The sequence below is a fragment of the Gopherus flavomarginatus genome, chromosome 25, assembly GCF_025201925.1.
Source record: "Gopherus flavomarginatus isolate rGopFla2 chromosome 25, rGopFla2.mat.asm, whole genome shotgun sequence".
Taxonomy (NCBI): Eukaryota; Metazoa; Chordata; order Testudines; family Testudinidae; genus Gopherus; species Gopherus flavomarginatus.
Genome location: NC_066641.1, coordinates 8,940,944 through 8,960,692, shown reverse-complemented (window position 1 = coordinate 8,960,692; position 19,749 = coordinate 8,940,944). Strand labels below are relative to the sequence as shown.

At 52.3% G+C, this 19,749-nt stretch overlaps 1 protein-coding gene across 1 annotated transcript; it reads right to left on the bottom strand.

The window, feature by feature from the left end:
- Nucleotides 1–7,825: 7,825 nt before the first annotated feature.
- Nucleotides 7,826–19,749, bottom strand: SLC35B1 (solute carrier family 35 member B1). Its single transcript, XM_050934733.1, has 9 exons — nt 19,532–19,749; nt 13,228–13,331; nt 12,421–12,551; nt 11,751–11,781; nt 11,366–11,526; nt 10,048–10,174; nt 8,971–9,077; nt 8,510–8,663; nt 7,826–8,158 (listed from the first exon to the last, which is right to left on the bottom strand). Exons 1-9 carry the CDS (start codon nt 19,732–19,734, stop codon nt 8,106–8,108), a joined length of 1,071 nt encoding a protein of 356 aa, XP_050790690.1. The 5' UTR covers nt 19,735–19,749; the 3' UTR covers nt 7,826–8,105.

Here is a 19,749-nt window from a genome sequence, read left to right as displayed (position 1 = left end):
TTGCATGTGGAAAACATACTCTGAGTTTGTTTTTTAAATGACCACTCTGAACCAAGTACAATGCCTGGCAAATCTCTATGGAAACATATTATTCATGTAGAAATACCTAAAATAGAATGAGAAGAATAAAAAGACTAAAGGGTTTCATACATGCAGTTATACTCTTAAAGTGAAGAGACAAACATCACAGACAAAATGGAGAAAACAGGAAAAGGATGTTTATTTTCTTTAATTATGAGAGGTTTAATACAGATTTATTTCACTTTCCTTTAAAATATTTATAACCTTTAATATCTCATCTGTGACAATCTGTGTGATGTACTTATCTCTGTCATGCCTATTTTAAATGCATCCCTTGCCTTGTTATTTCTTGTTTGAATCATATATTTATTAGTTTGCATACTCTAAATCCAGGCACAAAACTGTTCCATTTGAATGTACCTGTTTCAAGCATATATCCCCATCCCAGTTGCTGCTGTGAGATGCTCAGTTCTCCCTATCACCAGGAATACTGATTCCAGTTTGAAGTTGGACTCTCAAACTCTCAATCTTGCCTTCCCTGGGAACTGTTGGGTCTTTTGCTTTATATCTTTCCTTTGCATGCTGTTTTGAAGATCTCATCTGCATCCTTTATTTTGTGGAAATAAATAGGAATTCTTCAAAAATACTCTACTGTTCTGCAGAGCCATATGGGATAACTACATTTGGTAGCAGTTCCCAGTCTCATATTTCTTGGATCAGCAATTCATTTACACCTTCTGAGGAGGAAGTACTTTGCATCACATCACTCTTAAGTGTCAACACAGAGAGAGTCTAAAGGGAGTTCCATCTAGTATCCCAGTAGCACAGTGGTGAGGAAGCCTTTTGATAGAACAATGGGAACCAACACATAACTTAATTTGTTTAACTCTCAAGCCACTGGGTAGCTGAAAAGCTAACCTGATCTTCAGCTAGGAAAAACTTCCATTAAAAAAATCAAACCAGATTATTTTTTTAGGCATCTCACAACCACTTAATTCAGCTGCTTTGCTTTGCAGTATATGCAAAAGAAATTTGGTAAATTAGAGACCATTCCATTCTCTGCACTCTGTCTTGTATGCCAATGTTGTTTTTTTTTCTTTCTTTCACTGCTGCTCTTCTTAAAGGTATAGAATTTTGCCAGCTCTGGAAGTGGGAAGGCTCTGAAATAAACACCAGTGAAATTCAGAAGATAAAACGAAAAATGGAATGAGTATGATGTATTGGAACTGTCAGGAATGGCAGCAGTGAGTGCACAGCTGAGTGCACACTTTACTGTTACTAGAGGGTTAGGTAACTGGTGACAACAGCAGTCCATCATCCTAAATACCTAACATAGACCTTGTTTACAGATGGCACAGCTGCAAGATTGTAAGCTTTTGGGGGCAAGACTTCCTTTTTGTTGCGTTCATATATGGCCTAGCACAATGGGGTTCTAGTCCACAACTGGGGCTGTAAATACAAGAAGTCACTTAAAAGAGAGAGGGTTAAAGGGTCAATCTCTTGGGAACAAAAGATTAATGGAATAGGGATAGGATGAGAGTTCTGCCATGGAAAGAACAATTTTAGTAGAGAATAAGCTGAGCATGGATTGAACCAGTGGGAGCCTCAGTGGGTTGAAACTGCTCCTATGGACCACAAATGGCCTGATTTTAGTCCCAGCTGCTGTGGTCTGTATACACACATGATGGAGGTGGGATGCAGAGAAGGAGCTCTGCCAGTTAACTAAAACCAGTATGATGATTGACCACCAATGGCTAACAGATGTTATAAGTGTGTAAACATATTTCCTTTTATCTCCAAGGACTCACTAGCATTCTCTTTCACCTACTGCAGAGCCCCTGAAAGGATCATCATCTTCGTGTTGGACTTCTTGGTCACTACTAGTTTTGGCCCTATCTCAGCTATAAATGTAAGGGTAGGAATTTTTTTATGCGACTAATGAGTTTGGGTGCTCAACTTGAGACACTTTAAAAGGGTCCTGATTTTCAGAAAGTACTGAGCACCTGAATTCTGAAAATCAGGTCCATATAAATTGGGAACTCAAAATCACTTTTCTCTTAAAAAAAAAAAAAAAAAAAAAAAAAATCTCCTGTTTAGTTGAATGTGATGCCAAGCATAAGTGCGTAAATCCCCAAATCACTGAGCACTTTTGAAAAATGGCAACTATAAGATAGCAATTAATAAAGAAGTAATCATCTCCATTACCCATTAAACAATTGTCATTAGACAATGCTGTACTGTATTGTGCCCAAAAAAGTATCCACTCTATACAGCCAGATGTACCCTTAATGAACTGAATATTCATACAATACCACATTGTTTTGAGAGAGTTTACAGGAGTAATTATTTAAACAAAAGGCTGATGGAGTTGCAGGGGGCCTGAGTATAGAAGGGAGGGATGAAAAGGAAAGCTGCCAAGCTGTTCCCCTTGTGGATGCTGTGTTTCAGTCAGCTGTAAAATAAAACTTCACCATTCTTAGCTGTATCAACCAGTACCTTCTAGAAGGACCTTGCACACAAACATTGCAGCACTGTAACCTGCTGTTTATTCTGTGTATGTGCATGACTTATCTCCCAGGAACTGCCAAGAACTGGCAAGGTTCATAGAACATAAGAACAGCCGTACTGGGTCAGACCAAAGGTCCATCTAGCCCAGTATCCTGTCTACTGACAGTGGCCAATGCCAGGTGCCCCAGAGGGAGTGAACCTAACAGGTAATGATCAAGTGTTCTCTCTCTTGCCATCCATCTCCACCCTCTGACAAACAGAGTCTAGGGACACTATTCCTTACCCATCCTGGCTAATAGCCATTAATGGACTTAACCTCCATGAATTTGTCCAGGTCTCTCTTAAACGCTGTTATAGTCCTAGCCTTCACAACCTCCTCAGGCAAGGTGTTCCACAAGTTGGCTGTGTGAAGAACTTCCATTTATTTGTTTTAAACCTGCTGCCCATTAATTTCATAGTTCTGCAACTTCACATTTGAGTTCTTTCAGAACTCTTGAGTGAATGCCATCTGGTCCCGGTGACTTGTTAAGTTTATCAATTAATTCCAAAACTTCCTCTAGTGACACTTCAATCTGTGACTATTCCTCAGATGTCACCTGCAAAAGCTGGCTCAGGTTTGGGAATCTCCCTAACATCCTCAGCCGTCAAGACTGAAGCAAAGAATCCTTTTAGTTTCTCTGCAATGACTTTAAGCACTCCTTTTCTATCTCGATCCAGGGGCCCCACTGGTTGTTTAGCAGGCTTCCTGCTTCTGATGTACTTAAACATTTTATTACTTTTGGAGTTTTTGGCTAGCTGTTCTTCAAACTCCTCTTTGGCTTTTCTTATTACATTTTTTACTTAATTTGGCAGTGTTTGTGCTCCTTTCTATTTACCTCACTAGGATGTGACTTTCACTTTTTAAAAGATGCCTTTTTATCTCACTGCTTCTTTTACATGGTTTTTAAGCCACGGTGGCTCTTTTTTAGTTTTTACTGTTTCTTAATTCCGGGTATACATTTAAGTTGGACCTCTAATTACGGTGTCTTTAAAAAGCATCCATGCAGCTTGCAGGGATTTCACTTTAGTCACTAAACCTTTTTAATTTCTGTTTAACTAATCCCCTCATTTTTGCGTAGTTCCTCTTTTTTAAATTAAATGCCACAGTGTTGGGCTATTGAGATGTTCTTCCCACCACAGGGATGTTAAATGTTGTTATGGTCACTATTTCCAAGCGGTCCTGTTATAGTTACCTCATGGACCAGCTCTTGCGCTCCAGTCAAGACTAAATCGAGAGTTGCCTCTCCCCTTGTGGGTTCCTGTACCAGCTGCTCCAAGAAGCAGTCATTTAAAGTATTGAGAAATTTTATCTCTGCACTTTGTCCTGAGGACATGTTCCCAGTCAATATGGGGATAATTGAAATCCCCCACTATTATTGAGTTCTTAATTTTGATAGCCTCTCTAATTTCCCTTAGCATTTCATCATCACTATCACTGTCCTGGTCAGGTGGTCTATAAGAGATCCCTAATGTTATATTCTTATTAGAGCATTAAATTACTAGCCATAGAGTTTCTATGGAAGATGTGGATTCACTTAAGATTTTTACATCTTGATTCTACATTTTTTTTCACATAGTGCCACTCCCTCCTCCCCCCTGCACGACCTGTTCTGTCCTTCCGATATATTTTGTACCCCGGAATTATTGTGTCCCATTGATTGTCCTCAGTCCACCAGGTTTCTGTGATGCCTATTATCATCAATATCCTCCTTTATCATGAGGCACTCTAGTTCACCCATCTTATTATTTAGACTTTAACATTTGTGTACAAGCACTTTAACAACTTGTCACTGTTTATTTGTCTGCCCTTTTCTGATGTGTCCAATTCTTTATGTGAATGTTTTCTCACCTGATCTGGCCCTTTTCTTCTTCCATCCTCTGCTCCTGACTCTAACCTAAAGAATCTTTATCAATAGACTCTCCTCTAAGAGAAGTCTCTGTCCGATCCATGTGCTCCTCTTTAGTAGTTAGCTTTTCCCCATCTCCTAGTTTAAAAACTGCTCTGCAACCTTTTTGATGTTCCTAACAGGATTCTGCTAGATGTGCTTTTAAAAATAATGACTGCAAGGCCTGTGGCACCTGTTTCTTACACAATGACAAGAGAACATGAAAGTGTGCATACACACAAACACACACCCCCCGCAACAGCTCTCATACTGGAAATGTAGTGAAGAATCAGTATTTGGTCTTAATGATGCATCTTCACTATTGCATCTTGGGGGTTATAGACTCTACAAATAGAATGATAATGGAGGAAGACCTTAATTCCCAAATTGTATTTCTGCTGTGAGCCCACAGACTTTAGAAATAAAAGTATATTAACCAAAGTGCTGTTTTATTCATATATATAATAGACATGCTTGAAAGGAGACTGCCCCCTAGTGGTGACGTGCTAGTTCACCAAAAAAAAAAGCCTCTAGTACAGATGTAGGCAAACTACTGGTGGTAAGGGAGCATGCAACAGGGTATCCTGGGGGAAGTTGAATGGCGTGGAGGTTTGGGGAGGGGCGGCCGTTAGGGGATGAGAAACAGGGACGGTAGAAAGTGGGAGTCCCAGGGGGCAGGAAGGCAGTTAGGGAGAAGGTGGGGTGGGATCCCAGGGGGAAGTTAGGGGCAGGGGGTCCCCGGAGGCAGCAGTCAGGGGACAAGCAGCAGGGGAGGTTGGATGGGTTGGGGGTTCTGAGGGGGGGCATTGGGGATGGGAAGTGGAAGGGGGCACAGCCATCCCTTCCTGGTCCTCCATACAGCTGCCCAACCCCGCTGTGGCCCTTGGGGCAAAGTTTGCCCACCCCTGCTCTCATACATGAATCTCAGAACAGGCAGAGAAGAGAGAGGAGGAAGATGTGGCCATTGCTAACTTATCTTGATACTGGATTCTCACTGTGTTCTGCACTTGCTGTTTTGTTTCCGGTCTAAATCATGCATGTGTCAGCACCTCTGCCAAATCACCCTTTTATTAAAAACAATTTCTGTTTCCAGCCGCTTGCAGCTATATAATAGGACAATCAAATACATTGAAGAAGGCTGAGTTTAGGCACAGGTCTTCCTTCTGTGACTGTCAGCATTTGCTGACAAGTCAGCCAACAGCTAATTAGATTTCTTAACACCAGCAATCAAACTATCAGCAGGGGAGAGTAACACTTAAAGCCCTGCAGAAGAGGTTTGTTTGTTTTTAAAGATGATGTTCCATTGTCCTGACAACAAATTGGTGTCTGGCTAAGATATAGTAAAAACTGACTAATTTCCCTTTGAATTGCGGTGTTCACCAGGCATAGCCCACGTCCAGACTAACCCGCTGTATTGGCGGGTTAAAATCGATTGCTCGGGGATCGATATATTGCGTCTAGTCTGGACGCGATGTATCGATCCCCGAGTGCGCTTACATCGATTCCGGAACTCCATCAACCCAAACGGAGTTCTGGAATCGACACGGAGAGCCGCAGATATCGATCCCGCGCTGTCTGGACGGGTGAGTAACTCGATCTTAGAAATTAGACTTCAGCTACGTTATTCACGTAGCTGAAGTTGCGTATCTAAGATCGATTTTCCTCCTCTAGTCTGGACGTGGCCATAGACTCACAGTTACTCATAAGAGATTGATTCATGTATATCCTAAAAATATGCTGGGTTTGTCTGATGGAACGTCAACCCTGAATGTACTGAGCTCAGAGGTGGGTAAGTAAGCAGTCCTACAGTAAACCCTGTTTATGTTAGTAGTAACCCCTACAGCTACATTGGAGCCTGAGTGATGTGAGAATAAGGTATTGTTTACACAAGGAGTTCAGGCACCAATCTCAATAGTAATTTTAAAGGGGCAACTGCAAGAAACAGTTATCAGAACATGGAGCCAACCTAAAACAGTTTTGCTACTGCTCCAGCATAAATGTATGGAGTCTTAACTACAGGTTTCTTCAAAGTGCATAGGCCATATCTCCCACCACTCATGCTAGTCTTCATCTTTAAAAGGAGGAAGGATGGCCTTGTAATTAAGACACTGGACTGAAAATCAGGAGAGCTAGGTCCAATTTCTAGCTCTGCCATAGGCTCCCTATATGAACTGAGTCACAGTTTATGGCTCACTTCTTGAACTGTAGAAACGGGATGTTAAGAGGCTAAAGCTGTACCTACATGAGAGATGTCAGAGTCTACATAGGGACTAAGAATAGCTAGATTTCATGGTGAACACAGGACTCATGGAGTTAAATAGCAGGAGAGTTGAATCGGATTCTCCACTACAGAGAACATGTTTGCTATTAATCAGTCAATCTTTAAGGAAATAGGAAGCTAGTGTGGAGGAGTTGGTGATGGAGGAAAAAATTTCCAGATGAACTTTAATATATTTTCCTAAAAAGTTCAATTTTGAAAGAAACCTGTCCTTTGGGAAGAGCCATGGGACATTACAAAGATTAATGAAAGCCAAGCTGTGGCCAGAAAGGTTCCAGGGGGTGTGGGGAAGAACAGACTTGCAGCAGTCACTCAGGAAGGCGATCAAGATCCCATCTGGAGGGGCAAGAGGCCAAGTCACAGAACAGATGGAAACGAAGCAACAGCTGGTAGAAACACACTTTCATGTGTAAAGTTTGCTCTTTGGAGAATTTTGCTCTCCAACTTTGAAGGCATCATTATGCTAATAGCTCCTCCCCCTACAACACTTGGGAGACAGCCTGTGCACTCAGGAGCAGGCATTCCACAGCTCTGAGTGATGCCGGTTAATTAACAAGATCACTTTCAACATTTAGAAGCTGCTGTCACAAAACCTTGGCATGGTTTTAGCAGCAGAGGGTCTTGTTTCTTCAACAGCAGAGGGGGTGGGATGAAAGAGAATTAATTTGGCCCCAAGTGGTTAAGCAGATGGGATGAAAACTGCAGAGCCCAAGACTTTGTTACATATACCCAAAGTTGCTCTTTCTACTTTAAGTAGTGCTGATGGAGAGAAGATTACAAGCTGTACAAGTTGGGTATATTAATGAAAACTAGAATCCCCTCTCACTGCTTCACCAACCATGTTCTGGAGACCCATTCTCCTAGGGAGAGATGGGATTTCTCTTTTCAATATTGTCACTTAATCCTGGGCTTTTGCTACACTGCACCAAACTCAGACGGAAGAAACAAAGACTGACACTTTCCTTTGGAGTATGGTGGAGGAGGAATGCTAGTTGTAATATTTCTACATGCTGAGAAGGCTGCAAGGTTGCAGAGGACAAGGCTTTCAAGAACAACTGGAAGACTGCTTTGAAATAAAGGTCAGAAAAGTGACTCTTCTCTCCTTTTCTTTAATAAAAAATATGAAGTGTTTCTCCCATTAAGACTTGAATTTCTCCCTGCTCCTGGGATCCATCAATGCAATTTTGATTACAGAGAAAAAAAGGCTAAACTCTTGATTAAAATTAACACATTTTAAAACACTTCATAATTAAAAACCAATACCCATTCCCTTCCCTGGGCACCCATCCTGAGTCTAGTTTCATAACAGATGCTGAGGTACAAGACAATAAGTTAAAGAGTTCATTCCAATTTTGTAGAGTTCAAAAGTCTTCCTAATGTGTTGTCTTCTTTGATCCCTTCCCAAATTTGGCATCAAGTCCAAGGCCTGCAGAGAAATGAGAAAAAAAATTCTAAGGGAAAGCCCAAGGCCTTTCTATAGTTCCACATGCTAACTGATGCCGAATTACTTGAGACAGTGGGTACCTATGAACTTTTTTAAAGGGTCCAAAAAAGGTCTCCCAAATCAGTTGGATATGTGACCATAGCAACAGCCTCAAAGATACCCCCATCCCTCCCACTTCCCCTCCCCAAAACACTGAGATGGACAAGCTTGCTGGCAAAATCACTAAGAAAATCCATTGTCCAAAATCCTAAGTCAACCCATCCCCCCTCCGCCTATACTCCACCACTCTAACATAAGGAAAATACTTTAAAAAGCCAGGCTTCCAGGACTTACCCATGAATACTAGGATAGTTCCCACCCACTGCATCATGCTGATCGGGTTGGCAAATAGAATGACAGATGCTAAAATGGTGAAGAATTTGCGGGTTGTGGTGATGATTGAACAAGTTAAGGGTCCAAAGTATACCACAGTCATGAAGATGAAACTCTGAGAGAGAAAGATAGATTCAGTCTGTCTGAGAAGGCAAGATCTCCAACATGAAGATCCACCTTAAACTTTTTCAGAGAATCTTTTGGCAAAGAACAAATCCAAACCACAACCTGAAGATGACGTAAGAATTTGTACACAACCTTGACAGTCTTGATCTGAAAGTACTGACTGAACAGTGAGCTAGGAACAATCAGATATGGCAGGAAGACCAGACAACTTCACATTTCTGTCCCACAAGTAAATGAACATTCAATGTTCTTTGGTCATCACGTGCCTGGGGTAAGGGAACCAGAAAGTTACTTACCTGACCCAGTGCACTTGTCAGGCCAAACAGCAAGATGTTGTAGAGGATGCTGGGGTAGCGTTCAGCAAAACTCAGGAATTCCCAGAGCTCTCCAGTGAACAAGATACCTGCAGAAAGTTTAAAGAGAGCAGGATGAAGTCAAGGCAGAGACATCCTGGGCAGACAGGGCTGGAGCATTTATAGTCCTAGCTCACGTTCATTACGGTCCGATAACAGATACAGATAGCAAAGACTAAACTCCACCCAGAGAATACCAGTGGCTAAGAACTTTCAGTCACTGCACCATGCCAGATAGGTTGTTTTGGAAGAGAAAACAGCAAGTTGACTACCCACCCCAGGATTTAAACAAAGTAACATAACATCCAGGAGTTAAGTTCACTTTGCTGCCTCAGTTTTGCAGCTCTATGTACTATTGCTGTCCTCCTGTACCCACTTAGCCTGAACTCATTGTTTGCAGGCAGCATAAGGGGTGCCTGGAGGTCAGTGACAGGAATCAGATGCTACAGCAGAACGTAAGAATGTCATCTTAGCAAGGAACACATCCTTCACATTCCAGATGTCATGTACACTTTTAAACTTGGCCTCAGCTATGAATGGAACAGATGAAACAAACATCACAGTCAGTGTCTCATGACAACAGATTGTACCTTGCACTATGTATCCCGATTCTCAAAAGACAGCCGCCAACAATCTCTCTCTCTCACACACCCCTTAAATAGAACAGGCAGCTTCTGTTTAGAAGCCTGATGTGACTCCAGTCTTTGCCAAAACAAGAGACACACCGAATTGTGGCCTAGGAAGCTACAATCTATGCTACCGAGCCAGCCTGAAAGCAGGAACTTTTCAGACATGTGAATGCAGTTTTGGGAATGGCACTTTAGGAGAAGCAGTGTCCCCTGGTGGCAATTTAAGAAACTACAATAAAATCTCCACAGATTAGGTTTAAAAACAAACAAAAAATAAGCTCTGCAAGACATACTAGGCCCTTTTTAGAACAAGAGATGAGGGTCCTGCCTAGAGGATCTTACAAATCAGTCTTCAGGCCAGGTTGCTATGGCTTCCTCAGATGTTCCTTACCAGCCCCCAGGAACAAGGTGGACCACAGATTAACATTTAGCATCATGTGATTGGAACCAGTTTGGTAATGAGCTCTCATATGGTCCTGAGACACTCCTGTCAGTCCATCCAATGTTAGTGACAACAGCTAAGGGAAAGAAAAAAAAATGTTGCAGAGGACTAGAAGAGAACTCTCTGCCAGCTACTCCCTTCCTGGAACAGGCACTGAATTACTCCTGAGGACATTCTGCGCCAAAAATTAAAAATGTTGTGCACAATATTTTAAAATTTTGCAAAATTCTGCATATATTATTTGTCAAATAAATGAGGAGGCTCCAACATGGCACTGGGGAGCACAGGCCACTGGCTACACAGAGGGTCCAGATGAAGGTGGTTGGGACTCAGCAGGGGGTTGTCTGGATGTGGGGAGCTTGGGGGGGGGGGTGGAAAGTGTCCAGATGCTGGGGAAGGGAGGTCAGTGGGAGCGGGGTCATGTGCAACTGGTTGGGGCTCAATAGGGTGGGGATCTGGCTGACTCGTTGGGGTGTTCCAGGTGCAGGGAGAATGGGGCTTGTCGGGGTGGGGGTGAGGCTTGGGAGGAAGATCTGGGTATGAGCAGGTCTGGGCAGATGGGGTAGCAGCTCCCTGTACAGTGATTCCCCCCCCTACAACTGAGGAGCGATGGGTGCAGGAAGCACGGGGAGGCAGTTTGCAGAGCTTCCTCCAGCTGGGGGAGAAATCGGAGGGTGGATCTGTCCTGGCCCTGGATACTGTGAAGGGGAAGAGAAAGTCCTATCCTCCCCAGCCCAGCCGTGACTAGCAGCTGAGCCTGGTGCAGAGTAGGAGCCACGAGCCAGGTCTTTCCCAGTCCCGCCTTCTTCCCCACAGTGATTGCTCTCTCTGCCGGCTGCCCTGGGCACCTGAAACATACCGCTGGGGAGGGTTGTATAACTGCTCTTGTAGCTCCCCTGCCAGAAAGTCGTTTTTCTGCAGGGCAGCAAAGAAATCTACGGAGGACATAAATTCTGCACATGTGCAGAATTCCCCAGTAGCAGCATTTAAATTCTATAGATTTCTTGCTTCCACCCGCTTATTTAAGAACAGTTCAGAGGGCATTCTGAGGAGGTGCCAGTGCTTCACCCTACATCACCATGTGGCAGTGTGCAAGCATGTCCCTCTGAAAAGATCACTACCAAAGTATTCTAATGCTGGCTTTTTGCCAATCCCTCATGGTGGGTAGATCCAGGCAGAAGCCGCACCCGTAATTGTTTTCTCCTGTAGTAACTTTCACCAACACAAAACCTTGGAACGACTTATGCTTCAACAGCCCAGTACTTACCAGGAGGAGTTCTCCATAGCCAAAGATGTGGTCATCCTCACCATCACCTCCCTTTTTAGGCTTGTACATGAACAGAGCCACACCTGTGACAATCAGCAGGACACACAGATATTTGGCTAGTGGGTATTTCTTCCTCAGCACTGTCACCCCTAAGAGCATAACTGAAAAGAAAAGATGATTTGGTAAAGTGCTCCCCAAAACCCTCCGCTAGCAATCGAATGACTTGGTGTCCAGTTCTGGACTTAATTGGGAAGTGCACAGTTTGTTATCCACACTAGTTGGTATGGAGCTATCGGGTGAGCAGCTGGACTGTTTCTGGGAATGCAACCCATGGCCTGCTCATGGCATGAGACACACACAAAGCTATAATTTAGTAGCTGCTCACCTGGAATGGGCTTACAGGACTTCCCAAGGACCTGTAAGAGAAAAAAGTATCTTAACTAGCTGCATACTACAGCCTCCCCCACACCAGGCAAGAGGATCACAAGAACTGCCATATTGGATCAGACCCATGGTCCATCTAGTTCAGTGTCCTGTCTCTGATGGTGGTCAGCACCAGATCCTTCAAAAGAAGATGCAAGAAACCTTGCAGTAGGCAGATGGAGGATCATCTACCCCCTCCCCAATGCAGGTTTCTGACACTGGCTTAACCCCTGAAACATGAGGATTTTTCCTTCAGCAATTCCTATTAGAACTCTGGATGTTTGTTATCCATCTGGATGGCTAGTCCCTCTTGGAATCACTATCATCGCTGTGCCTTGCAGGGATAGAGTAAAAAGAAAAGCAGTAGAACACCATCCTCAATGCCACTCTTGCAGGGCAACAAGGGTCAGAACTGCAGCGTCCTCCATGGTCAATCTTTTTTAGCGACTTACTCTTTAACTAGAATTGCTTCTTGTCACAGTGCATTGATGGATCATGTGAGCATCCCACAGACCAAGAGTGCAGAATTAGAATTTGTAAAAATCCTCAATAGGGAAGGGGCAAATCTGTAAAGGGGAATTTTTACAGCACAACCTTCTTCCTAACACACTCATCTGTCTGCCTTTCTTCACCTGAGTTGGATAGTTGACAAACTGCAGAGCCGAATTGCTGGAAACCATAGCACCCAGATAGGAAAGCGAGCAAGCTGCATACAGCCAGTTCTGGGTCCGATCCACCCTGATGGCGTCAAAAAACTGGATCACTGTGGAGAAGACAAAACATAAAAGAAACACAAATGGGCTGATAAGACTGGAAGTTGGCATCATAAGGCTATTTTATAATGCCATTGAGATACAAAAGCCACAAAGTATCTACAGCAGAGGGGACATAAACTCTCCAGAACATCAAAACCACTCAATCTTTTCAGCTCACATGCTCTCTGAGGCAAAGGAGTTATACTGAATTCCTGAAACCTGGTGGGACAGAAGGAAGATGAAAAAACCCACAAGGGAATAGGTATAGAATCTCTTACAGGAGACAAAAGCTTGGACATCCCAGTGGTCTACTCTGACCCCTCCCAACAATAAAACCACATTGAATGAAAAGAATTTGGAATCTGGTTTTATGCAGTGTGTCTCATTTATAAAATTCTTTATTAAATCAAGTTAGCCAGTAGTTGTGCAATGTCTGTGCAGACAAATGGAAAAACCACTGTGTGCTCAGCAAAAGCTCACAGTCCCTTGGAAGTTGCTACTTAGGCATTTGTTGGTATCGGGAGTGTGACCTGCACTACAGGTAACCACTGGGTGGGCCCCACAACTCTGGAAGAGGGTAACTTCCCAGCCCAGAGGAGAAGGAAGTGGGAAGGGAGTCAGGCTCAAAAAGGTCCTGATGTAGAAAAGCAAGGAGTGACATACTGGTTGTTCTGGAACACTTACCTAACCTGGCAAAGATGGCATTGATCACACATTGAATGAAGACCAAGGACAAAGCATATTTGAACTTTTCCTGCTTGGCACCTTCTCCATATTTACCTCTAGTTCTGTAAGAGCAAATGAATTAAACAGGAGATAGAGAGGTACACCGAGTGAGACTGCAGCATAAGGCGTGGCACACATTTACTCATGCTTTCTTCCCAGGTGATTTAGCCCAACAGCTACCAACCTGTTTACACAAACATGTAGCAAACGGTGCCCTCAGCTGTATTTACTAGTCCCCCCACCTCCCCTTCCATTCAGCTGTGTTTGTTCTAAGCCTGCAGTGGAATGAGGCTTCTCAAACCCTAGTCACACAGCTGGGAAAGAAACTCCAGCACAACATAGGATCCTGAAGATTCCCCCATGGAGACGTCTTGCTTTCTGGTAGGATGCCCAGGAGAGATGACATGTCCAGCTTCTGCCACTGTGTAGAAAGTAGGGGAGGTCCCCAGACTAGGAGAGGGGGACTTCGCAGTGGAAGGGTGCAACTTACATCTTAGTGTAAGACCCAGATACACAGAAATAGGAGTCACTTACATGCTTGGCTATAAATAGTCCTGGTCTCCAAGCTGGGATGGGGCTGCCCAGATTGGGAGGGGGCTCTTACATGCTTTGGTGCAAGATCCAGGCAGAGCAGCTCCCCAGTGCTGGGGCAGAAGAGGCAATAGGTAGGGGTCACTCACATGCTCTCCTAGCACCGGGGCTGGGAGGGGCTGTCACTGATAACGTGTGGAGGTATACATCCTCCCCTGGCAGCTCCAGGCCAGGGAAAACAGGAACCCCTTTCCCTCCCTCAGGCCTGGCATAGGGGGAGCTCAGCACATGCCCACAAATGAAACACAACCGCCCACACACACCAGTGTAATTTACAAATACAGGTCACTGCAGGACCCAGACAGGTGCTCACCAGTGTCTGCACTGGAGGCGGGGGGGGGGGGGGGGGGGAGGGGGGGCGGTCTCTCCTGGAGAAGCCGGCGGGCGGGGGTGTCTCCCCACCAGGAGCCGCGCAGGGGGGTGACTCACATGCTCTCCTGCAGGAGCTGCGCGGGGGGGGGGGGTCGTCACATGCAGGAGCCGGGCGGGGGGGGTGTCGGGGGGGTCTCCTCACCAGGAGCCGGGCGGGGGGTGTCTCCCAGCCAGGAGCCGGGGGTGTCACTCACATACACTCCTGCAGGAGCCAGGCGGCGGGGGGGGGGGTCTCTCCTGCAGGAGCCGAGGGGGTCACTCACATGCTTTCCTGCAGGAGCCGGGCGGGGGGGGGGGGGTGTCTCCCCGCCAGGAGCCAGACGGGGGGGGCGGTCACTCACATGCTCTCCTGCAGGAGCCGGGCGGGGGGGGTGTCGGGAGGGTCTCCCCACCAGGAGCTGGGTGGGGGGGTCACTCACATGCTCTCCTGCAGGAGCCGGGCGGGGGGGGTGTCGGGGGGGTTCACTCACATGCTCTCCTGCAGGAGCCGGGCGGGGGGGGGGGTGTCGGGGGGGGGGTCACTCACATGCTCTCCTGCAGGAGCCGGGCGGGGGGGGTGTCGGGGGGGGTCACTCACATGCTCTCCTGCAGGAGCCGGGCGGGGGGGTGTCGGGGGGGTCACTCACATGCTCTCCTGCAGGAGCCGGGGGGGGGTGTGTTGCTGGGGGGGGTCTCCCCGCCAGGAGCCGGGCGGGGGGGTCACTCACATGCTCTCCTGCAGGAGCCGGGCGGGGGGTGTTGCTGGGGGGTCTCCCCGCCAGGAGCCGGGGGGGTCACTCACATGCTCTCCTGCAGGAGCCAGGCGGGGCGGGGTGTCGGGGGGGGTCTCCCCGCCAGGAGCCGGGCGGGGGGTCCACTCACATGCTCTCCTGCAGGAGCCAGGCGGGGCGGGGTGTCGGGGGGGTCTCCCCGCCAGGAGCCGGGGGAGGTGTCGGGGGGGGTCACTCACATGCTCTCCTGCAGGAGCCAGGGGGGGTGTTGCGGGGGGGTCTCCCCGCCAGGAGCCGGGGGGGTCACTCACATGCTCTCCTGCAGGAGCCAGGCGGGGCGGGGTGTCGGGGGGGTCTCCCCGCCAGGAGCCGGGCGGGGGGTCCACTCACATGCTCTCCTGCAGGATGCCGGGAGGCGGGGGGGGTCTCCCCGCCAGGAGCCGGGCGGGGGGGGGGTCACTCACATGCTCTCCTGCAGGATGCCGGGAGGCGGGGGGGGTCTCCCCGCCAGGAGCCAGGCGGGGGGGGTCACTCACATGCTCTCCTGCAGGAGCCGGGCGGGGGGGCGTCACTCACATGCTCTCCTGCAGGAGCCGGGCGGGGGGGTCACTCACATGCTCTCCTGCAGGATGCCGGGCGGGGGGGTCACTCACATGCTCTCCTGCAGGAGCCGGGGGGGGTGTTGCGGGGGGGTCTCCCCGCCAGGAGCCGGGCGGGGGGGGGTCACTCACATGCTCTCCTGCAGGAGCCGGGCGGGGGGGGTGTCGGGGGGGGTCTCCCCGCCAGGAGCCGGGCGAGGGGGGTGTTGTTGGGGGGGTCTCTCCTGCAGGAGCCGGGCGGGGGGGGGGTGTCGGGGAGGTCACTCACATGCTCTCCTGCAGGAGCCGGGGGGGGGGTGTTGCTGGGGGGGTCTCTCCTGCAGGAGCCGGGCGGGGGGTGTCGGAGGGGGTCTCCCCGCCAGGAGCCGGGCGGGGGGGGGTGTCGGGGGGGTCACTCACATGCTCTCCTGCAGGAGCCGGGCGGGGGGGGTGTCGGGGAGGTCACTCACATGCTCTCCTGCAGGAGCCGGGGGGGGGGTGTTGCTGGGGGGGGTCTCCCCGCCAGGAGCCGGGCGGGGGGGGTGTCGGGGGGGGTCACTCACATGCTCTCCTGCAGGATGCTGGGAGCCGGGGGGGGGGTCACTCACATGCTCTCCTGCAGGATGCCGGGAGCCGGGGGGGGGGGGTCACTCACATGCTCTCCTGCAGGATGCCGGGGGGGGTGTCGGGGGGGGGTCACTCACATGCTCTCCTGCAGGATGCCGGGGGGGTGTTGCGGGGGGGTCACTCACATGCTCTCCTGCAGGAGCCGGGCGGGGGGGGTGTTGCGGGGGGGTCACTCACATGCTCTCCTGCAGGAGCCAGGCGGGGGGGGTCACTCACATGCTCTCCTGCAGGAGCCAGGGGGGGGGTGTTGCTGGGGGGGGGTCTCCCCGCCAGGAGCCGGGCGGGGGGGTCACTCACATGCTCTCCTGCAGGAGCCGGGCGGGGGGGTCACTCACATGCTCTCCTGCAGGAGCTGGGGGGGTGTCGGGGGGGTCACTCACATGCTCTCCTGCAGGAGCCGGGGGGGGGTGTTGCGGGGGGGTCACTCACATGCTCTCCTGCAGGAGCCGGGGGGGGTGTTGCGGGGGGGTCACTCACATGCTCTCCTGCAGGAGCCGGGGGGGGTGTCGGGGGGGTCACTCACATGCTCTCCTGCAGGATGCCGGGGGGGTGTTGCGGGGGGGGTCACTCACATGCTCTCCTGCAGGAGCCGGGGGGGGTGTCGGGGGGGTCACTCACATGCTCTCCTGCAGGATGCCGGGGGGGTGTTGCGGGGGGGTCACTCACATGCTCTCCTGCAGGATGCCGGGGGGGTGTTGCGGGGGGGGTCACACATGCTCTCCTGCAGGATGCCGGGGGGGGTGTTGCGGGGGGGGTCACTCACATGCTCTCCTGCAGGAGCCGGGCGGGGGGGGGTCTCCCCGCCAGGAGCCGGGCGGGGGGGTCACTCACATGCTCTCCTGCAGGAGCCGGGCGGGGGGGGTGTCGGGGGGGTCACTCACATGCTCTCCTGCAGGAGCCGGGCGGGGGGGGTGTCGGGGGGGTCACTCACATGCTCTCCTGCAGGAGCCGGGCGGGGGGGGTGTCGGGGGGGTCACTCACATGCTCTCCTGCAGGAGCCGGGCGGGGGGGGGGTGTCGGGGGGGTCACTCACATGCTCTCCTGCAGGAGCCGGGCGGGGTGTTGCGGGGGGGTCACTCACATGCTCTCCTGCAGGAGCCGGGCGGGGTGTTGCGGGGGGGTCACTCACATGCTCTCCTGCAGGAGCCGGGCGGGGGGGGGGTGTTGCGGGGGGGTCACTCACATGCTCTCCTGCAGGAGCCGGGCGGGGGGGGTGTTGCGGGGGGGTCACTCACATGCTCTCCTGCAGGAGCCGGGGCGGGGGGGGGTGTTGCGGGGGGGGTCACTCACATGCTCTCCTGCAGGAGCCGGGCGGGGGGGGTGTTGCGGGGGGGGTCACTCACATGCTCTCCTGCAGGAGCCGGGCCGGGGTGGTGTTGCGGGGGGGGTCACTCACATGCCCTCCTGCAGGAGCCGGGGGGGGTGTCGGGGGGGGTCTCCCCGCCAGGAGCCGGGGGGGGTCACTCACATGCTCTCCTGCAGGAGCCGGGCGGGGGGGTGTCGGGGGGGTCACTCACATGCTCTCCTGCAGGAGCCGGGCGGGGGGTGTCGGGGGGGTCACTCACATGCTCTCCTGCAGGAGCCGGGCTGGGGTGGTGTTGCGGGGGGGGTCACTCACATGCCCTCCTGCAGGAGCCGGGGGGGGGGGGGGTCGGGGGGGGTCTCCCCGCCAGGAGCCGGGGGGGGTCACTCACATGCTCTCCTGCAGGAGCCGGGGGGGGTGTTGCTGGGGGGTCACTCACATGCTCTCCTGCAGGAGCCGGGCGGGGGGGGGGCGGGGGGGTCACTCACATGCTCTCCTGCAGGAGCCGGGCCGGGGGGTGTCGGGGGGGTCACTCACATGCTCTTCCTGCAGGAGCCGGGCGGGGGGGTGTCGGGGGGTCACTCACATGCTCTCCTGCAGGAGCCGGGCGGGGGGGTGTCTGGGGGGGTCACTCACATGCTCTCCTGCAGGAGCCGGGCGGGGGGGGTGTCGGGGGGGTCACTCACATGCTCTCCTGCAGGAGCCGGGCGGGGGGGTGTCGGGGGGGTCACTCACATGCTCTCCTGCAGGAGCCGGGCGGGGGGGTGTCGGGGGGGTCACTCACATGCTCTCCTGCAGGAGCCGGGCGGGGGGTGTCGGGGGGGTCACTCACATGCTCTCCTGCAGGAGCCGGGCGGGGGGGGTGTCGGGGGGGTCACTCACATGCTCTCCTGCAGGAGCCGGGCGGGGGGTGTCGGGGGGGTCACTCACATGCTCTCCTGCAGGAGCCGGGCGGGGGGGTGTCGGGGGGGTCACTCACATGCTCTCCTGCAGGAGCCGGGCGGGGGGGTGTCGTGGGGGTCACTCACATGCTCTCCTGCAGGAGCCGGGCGGGGGGTGTCGGGGGGGTCACTCACATGCTCTCCTGCAGGATGCCGGGCGGGGGGGGTCACTCACATGCTCTCCTGCAGGATGCCGGGGGGGGTGTCGGGGGGGTCACTCACATGCTCTCCTGCAGGAGCCGGGGGGGGTGTTGCGGGGGGGTCACTCACATGCTCTCCTGCAGGATGCCGGGGGGGGTGTTGCGGGGGGGTCACTCACATGCTCTCCTGCAGGAGCCGGGCGGGGGGGGGTGTCGGGGGGGGTCACTCACATGCTCTCCTGCAGGAGCCGGGCGGGGGGGGGTCACTCACATGCTCTCCTGCAGGAGCCGGGCGGGGGGGGGTGTCGGGGGGGTCACTCACATGCTCTCCTGCAGGAGCCGGGCGGGGGGGGGTCTCCCCGCCAGGAGCCGGGCGGGGGGGGGTCACTCACATGCTCTCCTGCAGGAGCCGGGGGGGGGTCACTCACATGCTCTCCTGCAGGAGCCGGGCGGGGGGGTGTTGCTGGGGGGGGTCTCCCCGCCAGGAGCCGGGCGGGGGGGGGGGTCACTCACATGCTCTCCTGCAGGAGCCGGGCGGGGGGGTGTCGGGGGGGGGTCTCCCCGCCAGGAGCCGGGCGGGGGGGGGTCACTCACATGCTCTCCTGCAGGAGCCGGGCGGGGGGGGGGGGGTGTCGGGGGGGTCACTCACATGCTCTCCTGCAGGAGCCGGGCGGGGGGGGGGGTCTCCCCGCCAGGAGCCGGGCGGGGGGGGGTCACTCACATGCTCTCCTGCAGGAGCCGGGCGGGGGGGGGGGTGTCGGGGGGGTCACTCACATGCTCTCCTGCAGGAGCCGGGCGGGGGGAGTGTCGGGGGGGTCTCTCCTGCAGGAGCCGGGCGGGGGGTGTCGGGGGGGGTCACTCACATGCTCTCCTGCAGGAGCCGGGGGGGTGTCGGGGGGGTCACTCACATGCTCTCCTGCAGGAGCCGGGGGGGTGTCGGGGGGGTCACTCACATGCTCTCCTGCAGGAGCCGGGGGGGGGTGTCGGGGGGGTCACTCACATGCCCTCCTGCAGGATGCCGTAGTAGAAGTAGCAGACGAAGACGCCCAGGAAGCAGACGGGCAGGCGGAGCCGCTCGGGCAGCAGGGGGCCGCCCCCGCTCGCTCCCATGGCGGCGGCGCTGGGCCCGCTCAGGGAAGGCGGCACGTCCAGGCGCACATCGCGGAGCGGAGCCGGCAGCAGCGGCGACGCAGGGGGCCTCATAAAAGCGACTCGAGA

Bases quoted from the DNA above. Each gene is read 5' to 3' on its own strand.
- SLC35B1 (XM_050934733.1), bottom strand. From the start codon at position 19,734: ATGAGGCCCCCTGCGTCGCCGCTGCTGCCGGCTCCGCTCCGCGATGTG. The intron at 13,332-19,531 runs GTGAGTGACCCC...TTGCTCTTACAG, and splicing joins GGCATCCTGCAGGAGGGCAT to AACTAGAGGTAAATATGGAG. The intron at 8,159-8,509 runs GTAAGTCCTGGA...ATTTCTCTGCAG, and splicing joins AACTATCCTAGTATTCATGG to GCCTTGGACTTGATGCCAAA.